Here is a 22,373-nt window from a genome sequence, read left to right on the forward strand (position 1 = left end):
AATAACAATGTATGTTTTATATAAAGAATGTTTTAGATAATTCTTTGTTACCTGAATATGAATAGTTGACATATTTAATGATAAATTGATTTCTATTGTTGCTATTGCTTTGTGCGTCAAAACGTGATGCAAGTACCTTTAGATTTTGTCATTGAATTACACAGTGTTTTCTGTTGTTGTCGTCACCATCATCTCTGTTGCATTTGGTAAATGTTTAATGGAATTCTGGTCCAGGTTGGATTTTTTTAAGCTTTTTGTATGAATAAAAATCTTATAAATGCTTGTCTATTTTTCCTTTATTACAGTTACATAATAGTAATTTAAAAGATGAATACAAACTTTAATTTAAAAAGAATGTGTAAACCTTAAATAGGCACAATTCTTTACATTGAATGTAGATCTCACATGTGAAACAAGCTAACAAATAAAAAGTTTATGGATTTTCTCATTCACAATATTGCACACAATGGGTTAACTTTTCATTGGCTCCCAATGGCTGTGCAAACAAAACAAAGGACAAATTCATATAGAGAGACAGGTGGACTCTGGAGCACCCTATCTGAATGCATTCAAGAAGAAAGCAGTGTAAAAGAAACTCTGTGAGACTAAGCGGGGGCATGGAGTTACCTGAGAGAAAGCATAACTTTTGCTTCAGTCTTTTGTAAAATGATTTCTGTGTGCACTGAAACACTGCATTTTTGATGTGAATAAAATCACAATTTTTAAATTAAATTAGGTACTTTTATCTTCCCTAGCTTCTTCATAACAGATGTTTAAATATGAGTGTTCTCTTCGTCATATATATATGACATAATTAGTCTCAGTATCTGATCATGATGGCATGCATTTCTTCCAAAAAAATGACTGCAAGGCACTGAGAATTTTCATTCAGATAACCATAGATCTATAAGAAGACAACTTTGTGCCTGGTGGACCAGATGCTCATGTGAAATGGACTGGCATAGTTCCATTGACTTCAGTGAAGCTGTACCAATCTACACCAGCTCAGGATCTGGCCCCATGTCTTTCATTCAAGGGTGTAAAATTGTTTTTACAAACATTTAATGGTTATTATTTTCTGTAATTTCTCAAAGATCTTAAAACATTTTACCAAGTTAAATTAAACCTCAGAAAAACCTGTTGAGGTACTTGTGAGTATTGCTCCACTCATTTCACAGATAGGTGAGCGAAGGGAAAGAGGAGTGCAATAACTTTCCAAAGGCCACATAACGAGTCTGTGACAGAGTCAGGAATATAATCCAGAAGTCAATACCCAGTCCCCTGCTCTCATCACTAAACTCCACTCTCTCCTCCTGGTTTCTGAAAGAGTTACAAATAATAACTAATACCATTTATAAGGTCTCCATATCTATCAAGGATGAGAAATGAAAGACACAATTTTGACCTTAGAGCTTTTCGCAGTAGTGATGTCTATCCCTACTCTGAATACTCTGCATCGTGCACTGTTTGCTAGTGAATATGCAGCTTCAGTCACAGTGGCTGATGTATAGCAGATTTTTTCCTACCCTATTGATTAAATACAACATGATTAATAGAGAAGTGAAATAAGACAGGTAATTTCAAAGGGGCCTGCTTGCTGGTGGAAACACACAGACTGGCATGGAGGAATTTACATAAAATAAATCATTGCTCTCTTGAATGCACAAGTCAAGTCAGGACTGCTGTTATGCTCAAGGACAACTGATTTTGAGACTAATATGTACATATAAAACAAATTCTCAATGTGGAAATATCAGTCAGAAAGAGATCAAAGAGTAAGCAAAAGCTACTCTGAACTCATGTAATGGAGTCCTTATAACGCAATCACTGCACTGTAAACTGTCTTTTAAAGATACAGGTTAGAGATACAGTGTTTGCCAATAGTCTCTGGGTAGGTCTATATTGCAGTTATGGGATGTGATTGCAGCTCCAGTAGACATACCTGAGCTAGGTTGCTTGGGTGGGCCCCAGAGCAGTGAAACCACAGGAGCCTGTGCATTAGCATGAGCTGTAAAAGCTCGCCTGGGCAATTTACTCATGAGCCTAGCCTGGGCTGGAGCGTGAGCTGCTGCAGCTTCACTGCTCTGGGACCCGAGCTAGCTTTAATCTATGTCTACTCAAGTGGCAATCACAGCCTACAATAGACATACCTTCTGATTTGTAGCTAGGATTAGATATTTGGTTGCTTCTTTCTTATAAAGGTAAACATCATGTGTAAGGAGGGTCAATAAACAAAAGATTTTGTGTACTGGTCTTCTCCCCTCTCAGTTCACATTTTTTTCTCCACACCCTTAATTTAGAATAACTGAAGCTTGCTACACAATTTTTGTGACCGTCTTTGTTGTTCCACACTATAGTATAAAGTTTGATTTAATACCACTCCATGGGAGATGGCTTTTGCATTATTTGGGGCATTTGTTTTTTAAAAAATGAAAGATATGCTGGAAGGAGTGTGGCAATTTTTCAGAAATTAATGACTAACCCTATAAAGAGACCTACTTCACACCTAGACTCTGTCGGGTCTGAGTGCAGTAACGCATCCCAAACCAATAAACCTCAACTATTTCTCGTATTTGTGACTTATTGACAACAACTTTTTTAAACATTTATTTAAAAATGCTTATGTCAAGATTTATGTTAGCCTGCGACCTTCAGGGACTGGTCTGAGGTATTTTGTTTGTTTGTTTTGTTAACAGACAAAACATGTGGATAGTATTTTAGAGAACGACCTTGCTTTCCTTAGCTACAATAGAATTTTTTAGCTTGTAATAGGGAGGAAGTATGTAAAAATTTCTAGGCATAATTTAGATTGAAAAGGGCAGCTGTTATATCTTACTTGCCAACTGTATTTATTGAGTAATAACTTTGTAGGAGATAATCTTTCACACAGTAGTTACATTTCTCACACTATGGTTTAAGAATCAATTGATAATTAATTATCGTGTAACTGAACCTGGGGAATTAAGCCATTTTGGTCCCACAATGTTGCTTTCCAAAAAACAAGCAAAACTATACTATTTAGATGAAGGGCACCTTGTAGTGATTTGCCAAGGGCTACATAATATTGCATGCTGCTGCCCTGATAAAGGATTTGGTCAAACTGAAATTAGCCTTGGTCAGTTAAAAAGCAGAGATTGTTGAGGCTGAAGACCCTGGTGATGGGAGCTGAAATCACTCCCTAGCGCCTTGGCACCAAACAGAAACTGAAGAGATTTTTAGATCCAGGCAGAAAGTATGGCTCGGGGGTGTGCCCGGATGGAACGCCTACTCAAGTGTTATGAAAATTTGTGTTAAGGGGATGAGTTTTCTCTTGCTTCACCCCCCACCCCCCCAAAAAAAAGAAAAAAAGAAAAAAAGAAAGGTTCAAGATCTTAAAATTTTACTAAAATGAAAATCAATATTTCAAGGGGAGTAAAATCACATTGAACAAACTGGCCAAAATTTTCATGTGTATTTTCCTGAAAAGCTTTTTCTCCAACTTTACCCAGTTCTCTCAATGAGACCTAGGCAAAATGGTACCATTTATTAGGCACTGGTATTCTAATTAGAAAGAAAAAATACATCCAATAACACTGCAATTCTTTTTTAAAAAGTGTCAGTTTAACTTTTTTCACCACAGGCCTAGTAAATACTTTCCTAGATTAACAATAGTTTTCTAATTTTTAAAGGTAGATTTGCAGTCAGTTATCCACTATACCTGAATTAATTCAAACAATTCCTAGTAAATTTGTATGACAACTATAATTAACTCTTTATGACTATATTGTGAAACACTTACAGTTGGACTACTTGTGAATGAGAGTAATCTAATCCTCAATTATCATGTTTAAGAGCTTGACTTGACCGCATGCTGCCCCAAAAGTTTATTTTTTAAATTTATTTTAAAAATTATTCATTTATAATTAAAGCTGGTCAAAAACAATGTATTAAAAATTTTGTGGAAAATGCAGTATTTTTTGTTTTGTTTTTTGTTTCATTCAAAATTTTCACTGATTTTTTATGTTTCTAAAAAGGCTAAATATTTTTGATTATCAAAAACCAAAAAATAAAAACACTGCTGGAAAATGTAAATTTTCTTGTGAAATCCATTTTTAAATTAAGGAAAGGTTTCATAACTATTTTTACTAGATCTATTTATTATTTCTGTTATAATAGTATTATATTAGTTGTCGAAGAACTTACTCCTTCCTCAGGAAGTAATCCCATTATGCACATATTGGTGCAGCTAAGCCTCTAACCAAGTCCTTTTTGTGCTGCAGGGCTGTTTTTGTTCTATATAGAAGTCATGTTTTGGATACAGTGCATCACAAACTTAAAGCACAAATAAAACTGGAATGCCAAGATACATGGTTAACCGAACCTTGGTTAGGCAAACTCAAAGATTATTAAACTTTAGCAAGTTGAATTCTACATAGGTATGTGTTTATGTGTAAGAAGTTGCCTGGCTGGTTTAAATCTTCACAGGATATTTACAACTTAATCAGGTCTGTCTTTGTCACTTAAATACATATATATTTCAGTTCTAAGTCCCGTGCATATTTTCAAAAATGTATTAAGAGGGCAACAACATTCTGATGATTCACTTCCTGACATAAAATTGCTTCGCAGGAACAGCAGTACAATAGGTTAGGGTTTTTTTGTTACCTTCTCCAAACTGCTTTTTATTAAACTAGTCTGATACATACCCTGTCAGTTTTCCCTTCAGTTTGAATACTGGTACGACTGTGTGCATCGTAGTCTTCTTCAAGGTCCGATATATCTTCCAATTCCTCTGGCGTCTAAGAGAAAAGTATGACAAAAATGATGTTATTCCATTTTATAGTTAGCAACTGTAATATTAGAAAGCATCAAAAATATATTAAACCTGTCCTAAGTGTCCACTTAAAAGACCAACAGAGCTGTGCTATTAGTAAATGTCAAAAAAAAAATAGTCTGAAAAAAATTGGATTATATCATAATAGCCATTTTATGGTCGTGGGTTCTATTTTGGAGAAGACATTTAGTAAACTGTCTGTGTTTACATGTATTCTAGTCTGGCATTACTGCTACTAGAAAGAATATATTACAGGGAACCCCTATATGATCAGAGATGGATGAGATTTAGCCAGCATTTTCATTAATAAAAAGTAAAAATTTTAATTTCTCTTCACTTCAAAGAAATATCTATGCCATCCACCCATTGCTACACAAGGAGGAGAGGAATTGCCATACTGGATCAGACCAGTGGCCCATCTAGCCCAGTAACCTGTCAGTAACAGTGTCCACATGAGGTACTTAAGAGGAAGGTAGACTATTGTGAAATAACTTGCCCAAAGAGGAAGTTTCTTCCTAACCCCCCCATCAGTTAGTGCTTGGCTTATGCCCAGAAACATCAGGGTTTGTATCATTTACTTTTCTTTAAAAAAAAGTTATTATCCTATCTAATGTAACTCTGAATGTTCTCATTATCTAACTAAATGTCCAACCCCTTTTTGAATCCTATTGAACTTTTGGCCTCAGAGATACCAAGTGCCATGGGTTAATTATGCACTGTGACAAAGAGCATTTCTTTTTATCAGTTTTGAATTTGTTGTCTTTCAGTTTTATTGAATGTCTCCTAGTTACTGCATTATGAGAAAGGGCAAATAGGAGACCTCAATTTGCCATTTCTAGAGGATTCATTTTGTATATTGCTACAGATTCCCTCTTACTCATCTCACCTGTAGTCTAAATAGGCCCAATATTTTAAATTTCTTTTCACTGGGAAGCCTTTTCATGTATCTAAAAATTTTTGTTGCCTATATTTGAACTCCTGTATTTCTACCATATCCTTTTGTAGATGGAGTGGCCAGAACTGAACAGAATATTGCATGTAAGAGTGTAGCTTTGAGTATATATATATATATAAAAAAATAACATTACCTTTTAATAATTTTTTAAACTATTGGTGGACCCTGAGAAGCAGTTTTTATAGCAGAGATATCCACAATGCACACCCAAGTCTTTTTCCTGAGTGAAAAAGAGTTCATTCTAGCTATGTTACACTCTTAATGGTCACGCTTGCACTAATATCTGAGTACCTCGCAAGCTTTAATTTATTTATCCTCTTAACACACCTGTGAGGTAGGGAAGTATGATTATTCCTATTTTACAGATGGGGAACTGGGGGCACAGACAGGCTAAGTGTCACAGAGGAAGTCTGTAACAGATCTGGAAACTGAACTCAAGTCTCCTGAGTGGCAGGCTAGCACCTCAACCACTGGACAAATCTTCCTCTCATTGTAGAGCCCACCAATATATATAGGTAATTCAGATTCATCCCTCAGCCAGCAACCACTCAATGGGACAGTAACGCACAGCCCCTCTGTAATACCAACAAACAGGTTCCACAGGAGTCACGTGCAGTGAAGAGTAAGTTTAGACTGGGCTATTGGGTAACAAAGCATTTGCTTGCAGAATTATGTGGCTGCACAATTGCTTCTTCCCTGCCCCCTCAGTCGTACACTATGCAAGCACACTCTCCCCTGCCCTGGCTCCTTAAAATGTCACCTCAAAGACTTCCCAAATTGTCTGTAAAACATCAAGCTCTTTTGTACAAAGCAGGGAACTAGAAATCCTCCTCTTGTTCCGTGTGACTCTGCTTCTGTGCTAGTGTTGGAACTAGGGGTGCTGGGAATGCTGCTGCTGCACCCCAGGCTTGAAGTGGTTTCCATCTTTTACAGGGTTTACAGTTTGGTTCAATGGCTCTCAGCACCCCCACTATACAAATTGTTCCAGCACCACTGGCAGTTTACAGCTGTTGTATGTGCTGGGAAAGAATGTGATTTCCCTTCCCTCTCTCCTTTCTCAAAATGCCCCCCAAATTCTCTCCCTGTGTTCTCAATATCCTCACCCCTGAAAATATAGGGGATGCTCAGAACTAGAGTTCTGATTTGGGCCCATCTTTAGTGCAAAAACAGATTGTTCCTGCTCAGAGCTGTCATTTTGTAGAGTGATGTAAAAATCCCAAATTTGGAACTGATTTGGACACATCAGTTTCTGAGCAACAGTAATTACAATGCTCACCTCCACATGGTAGTAGCCATTTTACATATGTCCCAGATCCCTTAAACTCCCACTGTGGCTCTCTCTCTCTCCCTCCACTCAGTCTCCTGCTCTGAAGACCCCTTCTTTTCTCCCTTTGTCCTTTTACTCAATCCTTTGTTTACTACCCAAGTAACTCAGGCCATGTGCATAAATCCTGAATTATACCCCAAATAATCCAGCAAATAAAACAATATGGATGTGGCTGCAGAAAAACTCTAAAAAACAAAAAAACAAACGATAAGTTTTGCTGTTTTATGGTACCAGTCCAAAGAAACCGTGTAAGCAAATAAAAACATGAAATTCATGTGATTGTGAAGTGTACAGGATTAGACATTGGCTGTGAAAATGAGCTGGAGAGCACTGTAATTATAGAAAAGAGATTTCTGTTGGTGCACTCCAATTTACATTAATAAAAACAGAGACTCTGGTACAATGCACATTATGTGCATATATCTGGGACATCCACATCTATGGACGATATATCCATTATGAAGAGATTAATACAACTGTAAGAGTACTTGCCTGAACTAACTCTATAGTTTCAGTCAGAAAGAAATATTGGTATTTTTTGTATGTATAGATCAAGCACTACCCTAAAATTTAATCTTTGTCAGATGCCCAAAATGAACTACACAAAGGAATGAATTTCATCCAATATACAAAATAATGTTTCTAGGAGATAAGTTACCTGGATCTAGTATAGAGTTTGATACCAGTAAATTGCAAGCTTTGGAAAACGTGTCCAGATATAATAATTAAACAATATTCACAGCCTCTACTATGTATGATCAACTGTACAGGCAAATATGATTGTAAAGCCTACAGCATTTAAGACTCTTCATTTGTAAAATAAATAAATAAAATATGAATGGTTACAGTGAGCCAGAACGCTCGGAGGATTGGTAATATGTTGTGAAGTCTTTTAGCTTTAGGCCACAGGTTAGACTTCTGTATAAGTTAATAATAACTAAAAGTTGTTACCATCTAAAAGCTGTTTGACAGCCCACAGTGTGAACTAAGTCAGATTCTTAGTGGACATATCTCCGTTCAAGAAAAACCGCCAGCACTAGAATTAGAACCAATTGAGACCCTAGTAGGCAGTCTAGGTAGGGAGGCCAAGAATTGAAGAGCATAAAAAACAAACTACCATTTAGCTCCCCAAAATTACATTGGCTGGATCACAAAGACAGGCAGAAGTCAATCCTAGAGCTGTATGAATAACTGATTTTTTGGTTTGCTGGAAGTTCTGAAAAATTGAAAATAGTTCATTTTCAGTTGATTTGAAACTATATTTTTAATTTGTCTTTGGTGAGTCAAAATGTAAAAAAATAATGTTTTTCATTGAATGAAATGTTTCGTTTTCATTTCAAGCTTTTACAAACTTTTTAAATAAAACTGAAGGAAATTTCAAAATGACAAGTTTCAAATGGAAAAATTAAAATGTTTCCATTTCAAAAATGTACAAACAACGGCTTTTTTATTTTTAATGGTTTTTTTTCCAACCATAACAATGACAAAAAGTGGACATGAATTCAGAAAATGTTATGGTGGATCCAAATCTGCATTTTCTGCCAAAAAAAAAACATTTGGCCAAAAATTTTTATCCAGATCAAGTCAGTCCTCATCTAGTTTTAAGGTTCATAACAACCAAACAGGGCTAGAAATAATTCTCCCATTCCAAAATTATGAGACTTGTGTTTCTTGTAGTAAAACACAAGATATTGGACCTTACATTTACTACATTAAGTATAGAAAGCTATTGTAAATAATTTTGAGATTTTTCTAAACATTAGTTAATTTTTTTTCTCCACCTCTGACGACTGTACAATTGGACTCATGGTAGAAAGGCAGCATGGCTTTATAAGTGAAAGAAATAAAAATGTACCTATAAAAATGTTTGAAAGTCAAACATTTCCCAAATAGTTTTTCTGTAAAATATATGGAAATAGCAGAATACTTGGTTGTGTGGTATAACGGTTTTACTGGCATGAACTTGAAATGGTCTCATTACTCACAAGCGAGCTATTTAGATCATCCCAAATGACTTTTAGTAAAGCCTTTAAAACACACCAAACCATCATGTATTCTCTACATGCCACACATTTTACAGAAAGACTATTTCAGAAATATTTGAGAGAGTTTTTCAAAATTTTATGGGTGCTATTTTTCATTTTTTTCTATAACCAAACTTACTTAGTATCATAAGCCTAAGTGTAGAGGCCTTGGAGGGTGAAGGGTAGAGGAAATGACATTTATTTAAGAAATCTCTAAATAAAATATACCCTGAAAAAGGTTTTCTATATATTATAATATCACACTTCAGATCCATTGAGCACCTTGGGACACATGAGGACGTAGAAGCAAAAGACTGTAATAACTGAAAGGAGAAGGGAAGATTCCTAGCTTTCATAGATTTATAGATACTAAGGTCAGAAGGGACCATTATGATCATCTAGTCCGACTTCCTGCACAACGCAGTCCACAGAATCTCACCCACCCACTCCTGTGAAAAACCTCTCATCTATGTCTGAGCTATTGAAGTCTTCAAATTGTGGTTTAAAGACTTCAAGGAGCAGAGAATCCTCCAGCAAGTGACCATGCTACAGAGGAAGGCAAAAAACCTCCAGGGCCTCTTCCAATCTGCCCTGGAGGAAAATTCCCTCCCAACACCAAATATGGCAATCAGCTAAATCCTAAGCATATGGGCAAGATTCACCAGCCAGATACCCAGGAAAAGAATTTTCTGTAGTAACTCAGATCCCACCCCATCTAACATCCCATCACAGGCCATTGGGCCTATTTACCATGAATAGTTAAAGATCAATTAATTACCAAAATCACGTTATCCCATCATACCATCTCCTCCATAAACTTATTGAGTTTAATCTTAAAGCCAGATAGGTATTTTGCTCCCACTTCTTCCCTTGGAAGGCTTTCCAAAACTTCACTCCTCTGATGGTTAGAAACCTTCATCTAATTTCAAGTCTAAACGTCCCAATGACCAGTTTATATCCATTTGTTCTTGTGTCCACATTGGTATTGAGCTTAAATAATTCCTCTCCCTCTCCGGTATTTATCCCTCGGATATATTTATAGAGAGCAATCACATCTCCCCTCAACCTTCTTTTAGTTCGGCTAAACAAGCCAAGCTCCTTGAGTCTCCTTTCATAAGACAGGTTTTCCATTCCTCGGATCATCCTAGTAGCCCTTCTCTGTACCTTTTCCAGTTTGAATTCATCCTTCTGAAACATGGGAGACCAGGACTGCACACAGTATTCCAGGTGAGGTCTCACCAGTGCCTTGTATAACGGTACTAAAACTTCCTTATCTCTACTGGAAATACCTCGCCTGATGCTTCCCAAGACCGCATTAGCTTTTTTCACAGCCATATCACATTGGCAGCTCATAGTCATCCTATGATCAACCAATACTCCAAGGTCCTTCTCCTCCTCCGTTACTTCTAATTGATGCGTCCCCAGCTTATAACTAAAATTCTTGTTATTAATCCCTAAATGCATAACCTTACACTTCTCACTATTAAATTTCATCCTATTACTATTACTCCAGTTTACAAGGTCACCCAAATCTTCCTGTATGATTTCCTGGTCCTTCTCTAAATTGGCAATACCTCCCAGCTTTGTATCATCCATAAACTTTATTAGCACACTCCCACTTTTTGTGCCGAGGCCAGTAATAAAAAGATTAAATAAGATTGGTCCCAGAACTGATCCCTGAGGAACTCCACTGGTAACCTCCCTCCAGCCTGACAGTTCACCTTTCAGTAGGACCCGCTGTAGTCTCCCTGTTAACCAATTCCTTATCCACCTTTCAATTTTCATATTGATCCCCATCTTCTCCAATTTAACTAATAATTCCCCATGTGCCACGGTATCAAATGCCTTACTGAAATCTAGGTAAATTAGATCCACTGCGTTTCCTCTGTCTAAAAGATCTGTTACTTTCTCAAAGAAGGAGATCAGGTTGGTTTGGCAAGATCTATCTTTTGTAAAACCATGTTGTATTTTGTCCCAATTACCATTGACCTCAATGTCCTTAACTACTTTCTCCTACAAAAATTTTTCCAAGACCGATAGTTATCCGGATCACTTTTTTTTCCTTTCTTAAAAATAGGAATTATGTTAGCAATTCTCCAACCATACGGTACAACCGCTGAGTTTACAGATTCATTAAAAATTCTTGCTAATGGTCTTGCAATTTCATGTGCCAATTCCTTTAATATTCTTGGATGAAGATTATCTGGGCCCCCCGATTTAGTCCCATTAAGCTGTTTGAGTTTCGCTTCTACCTCAGATATGGTAATATCTACCTCCATATCCTCATTCCCATTTGTCATGCTACCATTATCCCTAAGATCCTCTTTAGCCTTATTAAGACTGAGGCAAAGTATTTGTTTAGATATTGGGCCATGCCTAGATTACCCTTGACCTCCACTCCATCCTCAGTGTTTAGCAGTCCCACTTCTTTCTTTGTTTTCTTCTTATTTATATGGCTGTAGAACCTTTACAATTGGTTTTAATTCCCTTTGCAAGGTCCAACTCTACTTGACTTTTAGCCTGTCTCACTTTATCCCTACATGTTCTGACCTCAACAAGGTAGCTTTCCTTGCTGATCCCTCCCATCTTCCACTCCCTGTATGCTTTCTGCTTTTTCTTAATCACCTCTCTGAGATGCTTGCTCATCCAGCTTGGTCTACAACTCCTGCCTATGATTTTTTCCCCCTTTCTTGGGATGCAGGCTTCTGATAGCTTCTGCAGCTTTGATTTAAAGTAATCCCAGGCCTCCTCTGCCTTTAGATCCATAAATTCTTCAGTCCAATCCACTTCCCTAACTAATTTCCTTAATTTTTGAAAGTCAGCCCTTTTGAAATCAAAAACCCTAGTTGCAGATTTATTTTTGTTAATCCTTCCGTTCAGTTTGGTCACTGATAGAATGATAGAAGCTTTGTAACTGGATCCAGCCTCAGGTTCTCTTGTGTGTCTGAGGAACACTGGATGACCCCACTAGCACTGGATTTTGTCCAGGAACCATATTTGTCCTGGCATAAATATCAGCCTTCAGGCTGATCTAATTTATTCTGTCAACAGACCCCAGCAGCCCTTCCAACAGCTGGGATCAGCTGGGCATAAAGATTCACTGGTCCGAGCTCCCTTTTTCATAGCCAAAGGACACACTGTAATAGCTCTGTGCCACTCAAAGATTATTCCTCTGCACAAGCCAGTTCCTCCAGTGTCCAGATCTGATGGGTTTAGGTCTACTTTGCACTGTAGGAGGGGGACCAAGCTGCATCAGTGTCCCAGAGGATCAGTGATTCAGTTTCTAGCAGGTTGTGAGTTATCAGAGCTTAAACTTGTCACTATTCCAGGGATGAATATCTTCCTCTAGATAAGATGAATATCTTAGAAAAAGTCTCTGATTTTTGGGCAAAATTCTCTACACATGACAGAAATAGAAGGAAACATTTGTCTGGTAGCCCCCACCCCAATGCAATTTATTACATGGTTTTGTAATTTTTTCATATTGGTTTCACCACCAAATGTTTTGTCTATAACATACATGCACACATACCTACTCACACAAACACACAGTGTGTGCACACATGCATATACAGTCACGTATCTATATCTACAAGATGTGAGATCTGACCATAATCTGACACAGTAGAGCAGTGTTTCCCAAACTTGGGATGCCGCTTGTTCAGGGAAAGCCCCTGGCGGGCTGGGCCGGTTTGTTTACCTACTGCGTCCGCACATTCGGCAGATCGCAGCTCCCACTGGATACGATTCACTGCTCCAGGCCAATGGGGGCTACGGGAAGTGGCGGCTGGTACGACTCTCGGGCTTTCCCTTAACAAGCGGCGTTCCAAGTTTGGGAAACACTGCTCTACTGTATTCATTTGGATTTCTATGTAATAAAATTGGACCAAGTGTCTGAACTACATTGTCTGTCTATTTTGTTAGACTGTAAGGAACACAGAGGAGGGACCGGGTCTTCCTCTATGTTTTGGGCACATCAAAAAACAGAGATGGTGTTTAATAAACAACACACAATATTAACGTCCTAATTTCCAACAGTTGAAGTTATGTTTAGGCCATTTAGATGGTGTTGATTTCTCATAGGGAGGGAAATGGGAGATGTCTTCACAGCATTCTTTCCTAAGCCAAAAAATGTCAAGGAGATATATCAGTTTTGCCAAAGTTTTTGTGCGGGCTGGGGAAGAGAGAGAGAGAAAGACTCTTTTACACACAATAGCTTGTGGTTAGGGCACTAGTCTGGGGGAGACTTGGGTACAAGTCCCTTCTCCGCTGAGTCAGAGTGATCTGGAATGAACTGTTTATCAGGCAGATGGGCAGGAACTTGAACCTATGTGCTTGTTCACCTCCCAGACCAATTCCCTAACCATCAAGCCACACCCACATGCCTTTCCAAATTTGAAAAAACCTCAAGTTTCAATCCAAAAATGGACATTTTGACACTATTCCATTTTTGCAAAAAGTTTAAAAGGTTTTAGTTTTGTTCCAGTGCAGAAACAAATGTTCAAAATCTTGAAAGTTGCCACGAAATGGAATTGTCGTTCTCCCATCAGCTCTACTCAACACCATTAGTCAGCAGCAACTTCTCTTTTTTCCCCAAGCCCATAAGGGGTCAATCAATGTAGTTAACAGCAGAAAAATTGCCCTTCTGTATTCAGTTCTGATTTATGTCACAAACTCTTGTTATGTCAAGACACAAAGTCCATCCCCAGCCAGGTGTCTAGATTTCCAACTGGAGTTTCCCTGTCTTGGGTTTATGTCCAGATAAAAGACAGTGCTCACAGCCACGTACCACGTGTCAAAAGAACTACTGCCTTTATTACAAGCAGTTGTATGACAATGAGCATATGCAAGTATTCTGCCCAAGTATTTTTAGTAGTTTATTTTTTAGTATTTTAGTAATAGGTTTTAAGAGCAGCTTTAATCATGCACTCTGAGTCACCTGTGCCACATGAGATAGTCTTGAGTAAGGAAATTCATAAGCATCACTATTTCCAATTTAAGAATTCCTACTTTTTTCTGTGAACAAAATGTTTGGAACAGTTTATAGGAAATGTATTTTCTGAGTTCACACCAATATTTTTCAATATAGAAAGAATAAGTTGCTATTACATTGAGCTAGTCAAACAGTGTTTCAGAAAATAATAAATTTTTCAACCAGTTGTAATACCATTGTCATAAACATACAGCTAAGGGTATCATAAAATCCCTCCTTACCCGTAAAGGGTTAAGAAGCTCAGGTAACTTGGTTGGCACCTGACCAAAAGGACCAATAAGGGGAGAAGATACTTTCAAATCTGTGGGGGAAGGTTTTTGCTTTGTGCTCTTTGTTGGTTCTCTCCGGGTCAGCGAGGAATCAGGACGGGAAAATACATCTCCCAGAGCCCTACTTGAACTTAGCATCTAGATTACAAAAATTGTAAGTAAAGCAAGGAAATGTGTTAGTTTATCTTTTGTTTTAGCTTGTGAATTTTTCCTGTGCTAGAGGGAGGTTTATCCCTGGTTTTTGTAACTTTTAAGTTTTGCCTAGAGGGAAATCCTCTGTGTTTTGAATCTGATTGTCCTGTAAAATTACCTTCCATCCTGATTTTACAGAGGTGCTTCTTTTACTTTTTGCCTTTATAATAAAGTTCTGTTTTTTAAGAATCTGATTGGGTTTTTAGTGTCCTACAAACCCAAGGGTCTGGTTTGTGCCCACCTTGTTTATTTTTCAAGCCTCCCCAGGAAAGGGGGTGTAGGCTTTGGGGGATATTTTGTTGGAACAGGAACTCCAAGTGGTCCTTTCCCTGATTCTTTGTCTAAATCACTTGTTGGTGGCAGCATACCTCAGTCCAAGGACAAATAGAGATTTGTGCCTTGGGGAAGTTTTTAGCCTAAGCTGGTAGAAATAAGTTTAGGGAGTCTTTCATGCGGGTCCCCACATCTGTACCCTAGAGTTCAGAGTTGGGAGAGAACACTGACAACCATCTTTAACTTTTTGGAGTTTAGAAATTGAAGGTTTAGGTAAATTATAAAAAAAAACATTTACAGTTGTACAGCTCTCCTATAATATTTTACCCTCAGCAATCAGATTGAGAAACTGCTGAATTTTGACAGTTTATCTGTTAAAATTTTCCATCTATTCCATCAAAGATGCATCCAAAATATGTCCCTGTCTATTTAGGAGTATTATGACAGTATTACTGCTGAAGTGCTGCACAAGTAATAAGAATGCATTTTCCCTTCCAGACTTGAGTAGAATGAGATTACCATTGCATTCTCACTGTTTTTCCTCATGAGACATTTCACCCAGGCTGAAGGCTATAAATTATTATTATATTCATAGCCAAGTCCAGTACTGATGCATTTTACAACTTGCTGACATTATGCTCGCTCTAAGGTGCAACAGTAAGTCAGTCATACCTCACCCAGATGAATTGCAACCCTGAGCTAAGCTTTGGATTCAATTCTATGAAATGAAAGGCCCCTTCTGATGACATATCCCCTATATTTGATTTACTAGTAGCATCTTAGGTAAAATAATGAATACAAATATGTTTGACTTTAGAATTCAGATATTTGCATACCTTTAGTATTTCCAGGTTATCTTTCTAAAAAACTGATAAATCTGCAACTTTGTTTATTTGGTTTTTAATCCAAGAATACAGAACGAAGAGTTTGGCTGCTTTTTAGCAGTGTTATTCAGGAATTCATTTTAATACACACAAAAAATCCAAACAATTGTCCATTCAGCTTTTTCCAAAAGCATCTATTAAGCCATCAGAACTGTAATAAGGGGCCAAAACTAAAAAAAACCCACCAAAAATAAAAGACCAAAAAACCCCAAGGAAATTTAGAGTGAAGGTTAAATTTCAAGGTAGGCATTGTCTTAAATTTGCCATAATGTATAAACAAATAGACACTGTCAAGGTTCCTCCCCCACTCTGAACTCTAGGGTACACATGTGGGGACCTGCATGAAAAACCTCCTAAGCTTATCTTTACCAGCTTAGGTCAAAACTTCCCCAAGGTACAAAATATTCCACCCGTTGTCCTTGGATTGGCCGCTACCACCACCAAACTAATACTGGTTACTGGGGAAGAGCTGTTTGGACGCGTCTTTCCCCCCAAAATACTTCCCAAAACCTTGCACTCCACTTCCTGGACAAGGTTTGGTAAAAAGCCTCACCAATTTGCCTAGGTGATTACAGACCCAGACCCTTGGATCTTAAGAACAATGAACAATCCTCCCAACACTTGCACCCCCCCTTTCCTGGGAAATGTTGGATAAAAAGCCTCACCAATTTGTATAGGTGACCACAGACCCAAACCCTTGGATCTGAGAACAATGAACAAGCATTCAGTTTTCTTACAAGAAGACTTTTAATAAAAATAGAAGTAAATAGAAATGAAGAAATCCCCCCTGTAAAATCAGGATGGTAGATATCTTACAGGGTAATTAGATTCAAAAACATAGAGAACCCCTCTAGGCAAAACCGTAAGTTACAAAAAAGATACACAGACAGAAATAGTTATTCTATTCAGCACAATTCTTTTCTCAGCCATTTAAAGAAATCATAATCTAACACATACCTAGCTAGATTACTTACTAAAAGTTCTAAGACTCTATTCCTGGTCTATCCCCGGCAGAAACCAGCATATAGACAGACACACAGACCCTTTGTTTCTCTCCCTCCTCCCAGCTTTTGAAAGTATCTTGTCTCCTCATTGGTCCTTTTGGTCAGGTGCCAGCGAGGTTACCTTTAGCTTCTTAACCCTTTACAGGTGAGAGGAGCTTTCCACTGGCCAGGAGGGATTTCAAAGGGGTTTACCCTTCCCTTTATATTTATGACAGACACAATGGTGTAACTGAAGGAAGATATATCAGCCTAATATGTAGCTTTGAATTTAGCTATGACCCTCAACTTTCAGCCTTTTTTAAAATTTGTATGTGTGGTTTAATTTTTTCTGGTTTCTTGGTTTCTGCAACTGGAGTCAGAGGACTCGTGTTTCCCAGAAGGACTATTATTGAGGGGATACCAGGAAAACAGGGAATGCAGGGAGTTAGGCTGGAACCAACACAGTCACATGGACTATTACTTGTGAATAAACTTAAAGCTTAGCACAGCAAAAAAAAATTACAAACTTGGTATGCTGTATTAAAAAAAAATGCTCTGTCAATCTGTTTCTTCACTTGTTCAACTTAACCTGTGCTCAGGCTCTCTTTGCTAATCAAACACTCCTTTACAAGTAATTGTTTTTCAAAATAAATGTTAAAATATGGTAGAGTAACAGCTCATTAGGCATCATTGAGCAAGATTCTGATCCCAATTGAACCAGTGCAAATGTGGAGTAACTGCACTGCAATGAATAGGCTTACTCCACAGTTACTCTGATGTCATTAGAATCTGGTCCACTACATTCTACTTTGAAAACACCAATGCAAAGAGACTAATTTATTTGTTCTATTCTGGATATTTGGTTAAGGGACAGAGTTTAACACATTTAGTCATGTTATGCAGCATCTCACTCCACAAGAGATCCCATTAACCACAGCGGAACTACTCTTGGAGTAAGTTACTGTTCAGTGTGAGTTAATGGTGTCAGAATCTGGCCCTAGACAATCATGTAGGGAACACATATTTGACATATTACTTACCAGCCATTCTTGACTTGCAGCACCACATTTTAAACCTGAATTATATAAATACTTACTGCCAAGCACTGTGTTTATACATAGGTGTGGGAGAAGGAGGAAACACATAGACCATATTTGTCTAAAACTGCTTTAAAACATAGTGATAAAATGTTGGTGAACTACTTCTAATTTATTAAAAGTGGCTGTGATAAAAGTCATGATAGATACACAGTGGCAAAATATTAACAGTTAAAGTCAGTTATAAACAGGAAAAGTTAATTTTCTTAGCCATAAAGAAGGGAGGATGATCAAATCCCTTTCACGACACCTCCAAGCAGTGACATCCCCAAGGCTGACAAAATGAAGCAAGAGGTGACAGCTGGAGAGAAAGGCCTGGAGGCAATCCATCACCCACTCTCTTCTAAGCTACGTGGATTTTGTTGGAGGCCTCCTCCTTGCTCCATTTTTCTCCTGTCCATGGGGCTTGTTGGGGCCTCCACTGCATAGAGGTAGTACTAACTCTACATGTCACTTTCCGGTTATTGCAAGAGTCGCGTAGAATTTTTTTTTTCTGCTGAAAATTTTGACTTTTGCTGAAAACCAAAAGTCTGCAACCCAATCTTTTTTGTCCAAAAATTGCTAAAAAACAAACAAATTTCAAGTTACTCGTTTTCTGATGAAAAAAATGAAAAATGTTCAAGGAAACAGATGTTCTGAAAACTTTTATTTAAATTGAAACCCCATTTTTCACTGAAACAAATGTTGACAGAACATTTTTAAGTACCCCTAGTTATTCCTTATCAATAATGTACCTCTGCTGTGCCCCCTCTTTGCTTCTACCAGCAACACACCATGACAGCTGAGAGACAAACATGCCCAGCTCCTCAAAGGAACCTGACTCCGATTGATTCCAATAGAAATTAGAGTTCCTGAATACCTTTAAAGATCTGGCCCTCAGTGCAAGTCTCCTTTTCCTCCCTGCTGTCTCTGTTTCTTCTCCAGCTGTATTGCACTGAGGGGTACAGCAGGGCCCAGGGAATTTATTAAAAGAAAGTGTGAGGGAAAGAAGAAGAGATGGAGCTCTGAGCAGATAGTTGGAGCTATCCTTCAGAGAAGGAATTGAGGAGGAAATTCTGCCTCTTTCCTGACCCAAATAACAGCGACATTAGGACAAATATATGAATGTCAGTCAGTATCAGTGACACACCTGGCGAATATGGGACTGCATCTAGCTGCCTACAGCTTTGCTATCCACATCTCTAAGCCTTAGAACTCTCCTATGGAACTACTAAACTGGATCAGAAGTGGCTCTCTCCTACACATCATTCAAAGTGCCCAGCAACTCTTTCAGAACCTCCTTCTATGCTACAAAGGACCTAGGAGTCCCTTTTCTTACACCAGCTATTTTTACTCGTTTTCAGCAATACCACTGACCACATTTTTCACTGTGTATAATTTAGACACACAATTTACCATGAGGAAAAAAATCTACTATACATGATCCGCACATGAGTTTTAGAACTGTCACTTCACAAGCAGTTTCCTCAAGGGCAAGCCATAGCACTTCTCCTGATTCACAACTATTTCCATCCCAAGTTTGACCTTTAAGCCCCAGTTCTTCATCAATGGCCTTCATTTGAACAGGCCAACTATACTATATATGTATATGTATATAAAAAAACCAGGAAAAGTGTATTTTCCCCCATCTCAATTTACTTTGCATTATTCGATAATTAAGTGGTTTTCTCTTTCATTTTTCAAAATAATTCGCCTTCGCTCACCACTTTTCCCTGGAAAAAGTTAACGGGTCAAGAGGGAGGGTAACAGCCAGGCTGGAGCACAGAATGGCCTTATGTTCAAGTCTTGAACCCTCTCCTGGATCTAATTCTGCTACAGGTAGAAAATCTATCCTAATCTGGTGCAGATTAGTTTAAAAACTTTACAGCATTAATCTGCACTTTTTATATTAAATGGAAAAAAAATAGGCAGTGTGTCATTTTGTAAAAGAACAGCTTTGCAGCGTTTCACCTCCATCATCTACACTATACTGCATGTCTTCTTTGCTGGGCTGACATACACTTGCTCCATCAAGTGGGAAGCTAATTTAGAAATATGATTCAGAATGAAAATGCTGTTTAGAAGTTTAACACTCATAGTGACAAACCAAATCAGTTGACTTTTAAATTTTTACCAGCAATTACATGAATGGAGAATACTACAGAAATTACAGTGTATTTTCTTTTTTATACTTGCTCCTCCCAAATCATTGCTGAAAAAAATGAAACCAGGCAAGTACCAACCAATTAGATCCCCAGTTGTGGATTAAAAATGTGAATTCATGAAAAAAAAATCTCCTTGAGAAATATACAAACTACAAAACGTGTATGCATGTGCTTAATTTTATTCACATGAGTAATACTATTGACTTCAATTGAACTACTCATATGAGTAACAGTTAAGCACCTGTGTGCTTGCAGCATTGATGCTTTGATCATAACTGTGACTGAATTCTTTGTTTATAAAATATTTAAGTACCTGATCCTGCATTGCTTAGAGGCAATGGTCCATTGAATAAGGCACTGTTCTGGACCTCAATAGACCTGGAATCTGTTCCCAGCTCTTGTCACTGATCTGCTGTGTGACTCTGGACAAGTCACTTTGCCTCTCTGTGCCTCTGTTTTCCCCTCCCTCCCTGTCTTGTTTATTTAAAGCCTGATTGGCAGAATTGCTGAACACCCATAATTCCAATGGAAATGAATGGGAGCCGCAGTTGCCCATCATACTGAAAATCAAGCCCTTAAATTGTAAGTTCTTCAGAGCATTGTTATCTCTTACTATGTGCTTGCACACTCCTAGCATAATGATTTCCCTGAGATCAGATCAGGTTTTAAATTCCACCACTGGTGAGGCCTATTACTACACCCCAATGAAGAAATCAGCCTGATTTTTCAGTCCACATCTTCTATTTCCTCTCACACGTCAATCAATTCAGCATCCTTTAAATCATTAATAGAGAGCGATTCATTTGGAATGTTTTGGCTAGATGCAAAACAGAGAATTAAAAAAAACCCTCAATTTTTGCAAACATTGTTTGGCCTCTAGAAATCCTTTCCCCCCCCATATGTTTTTACAAGCTCGCATCAAAAGAATTATATCTTTGGGTTATGTGTGATCAAATGATCTAACGCAGGTTGAAAATCTTGATTCCTCATGTGATGTGTTTTATGAAAGGGTAATTTGGACCACATTAGGGAAATTTATCTGAATATCCTTCTTAAAATGTGCTTATTTAGCAAAAATAAACGAGTTTGGTTCATCAGTGAAATGTCTTTTGAAGCATGGCCAGTCACTGACAAAAAGACTTTATTTTTCCTCACCAGTCTCAAATTCCTTGCTAGGCTTTAATTCTGGGTTGTCCATTTTAGCTGGTATAGATTCATTGTCCTTCATTAATACAGTGATAATCTCCTCCAACTCTGACAAAGTATTCTCTACATCTTACTCAAAATTCAGTATGTTGACATTTTCCCAAAACGGCTTCAATTCTGTTATCTGTATTTAAAAAGACGATCCGCACTGAATCAAATTTTTCATCTAGTAAATCAGGACTCTGAGACATACCTTCCTTCTCTGTACAAAACAGATGCTTCATGGGGAGAGCTGGGTGGTGAAGGAAGCAAGATTCCATCCAGATATTTCCAAAGCCCAGAGCATGATTTGAAATCTCTTTTTGCACAGGTCCGTTTCTCTTTAAACATATTACTGTACTTTCTTACCAAGAAGGAATATGTCAGCAAACTCACAATTTCTAGGTAAGTTTAGTGCTCACCCTCACCCCTACCTATCAAAAAAGAGCAAACCACAGTCTGAAGGCCTGATAAACTCTCTACACCAAAAACACATCTTACAGGATATTTATCTATAAAGAGTAACATGTAAGGTGTCTAGAGAAAGCTCATAACTTGTCACGATTCATAATCATTGTGAGATGGATGTACGCTTAATATATATGGAATAATGTATTTGTAATGAAAGTGTGATTTATGGAGTTGGAGTAGAAATTAGTCACTAGGAGGTAATGTGTCTGGGTGATGACCCATTCAAGCAAGATGGAGTTGTCACCCCTCCCTAGTCAGTTGGCAAGGTTCTTCAAGGTTCTTTTGTCTACCCTTGCCACATCCCAGAGCAGTTAATGAAAAACCATCAAAGACAACTGTCAACAATCAAAACCATTGGAGGTGAAAAGGAATGTTATAGCAGGAAGGAGATTTCCCTGGCTATGAATAAAGACAAAAGACTGTTTTAGTATAACAGTGTAGGGAAAGGCACTCCATATCCATTCACTGAGTAAACTCCTTAAGGATTAGGGTGCTTTCATGAACGTTTGGATCCTGATCGTTGTGAAACCAGCTAGTTCTGCAACAGATTGAGGCTTTGGGGTGAAAGCCTATTTTATTAGATAGGAAAGGTAACTACTGATAAGTGTAGACCCAGGTTCACCTTTCATGATTTTGTTGTGTGTTGTAACCAGTTGTTTCCATCACTTTCTCTCAATTCTAGTTAAGTCTTTATTCTTTCTTAAATAAACCTACTTTTGTTTTATTAAAAGTGCTCACAAGTGCTGTGTGGTTTACAGGCGTG

General features: G+C 37.9%; 1 protein-coding gene across 1 annotated transcript in view; it reads right to left on the bottom strand.

Annotated features, from left to right (window-relative positions):
- CTNNA3 (catenin alpha 3) overlaps positions 1-22,373 on the bottom strand; it is a 909,177-nt gene that overhangs the window by 88,782 nt on the left and 798,022 nt on the right. The window contains exon 14 of the mRNA XM_077821324.1: positions 4,686-4,778. Coding sequence (XP_077677450.1) covers positions 4,686-4,778 — 93 coding nt within the window. The remainder of the gene's footprint in view (positions 1-4,685; positions 4,779-22,373) is intronic.

Source organism: Eretmochelys imbricata, chromosome 7 (assembly GCF_965152235.1).
Source record: "Eretmochelys imbricata isolate rEreImb1 chromosome 7, rEreImb1.hap1, whole genome shotgun sequence".
NCBI classification, from domain to species: domain Eukaryota; kingdom Metazoa; phylum Chordata; order Testudines; family Cheloniidae; genus Eretmochelys; species Eretmochelys imbricata.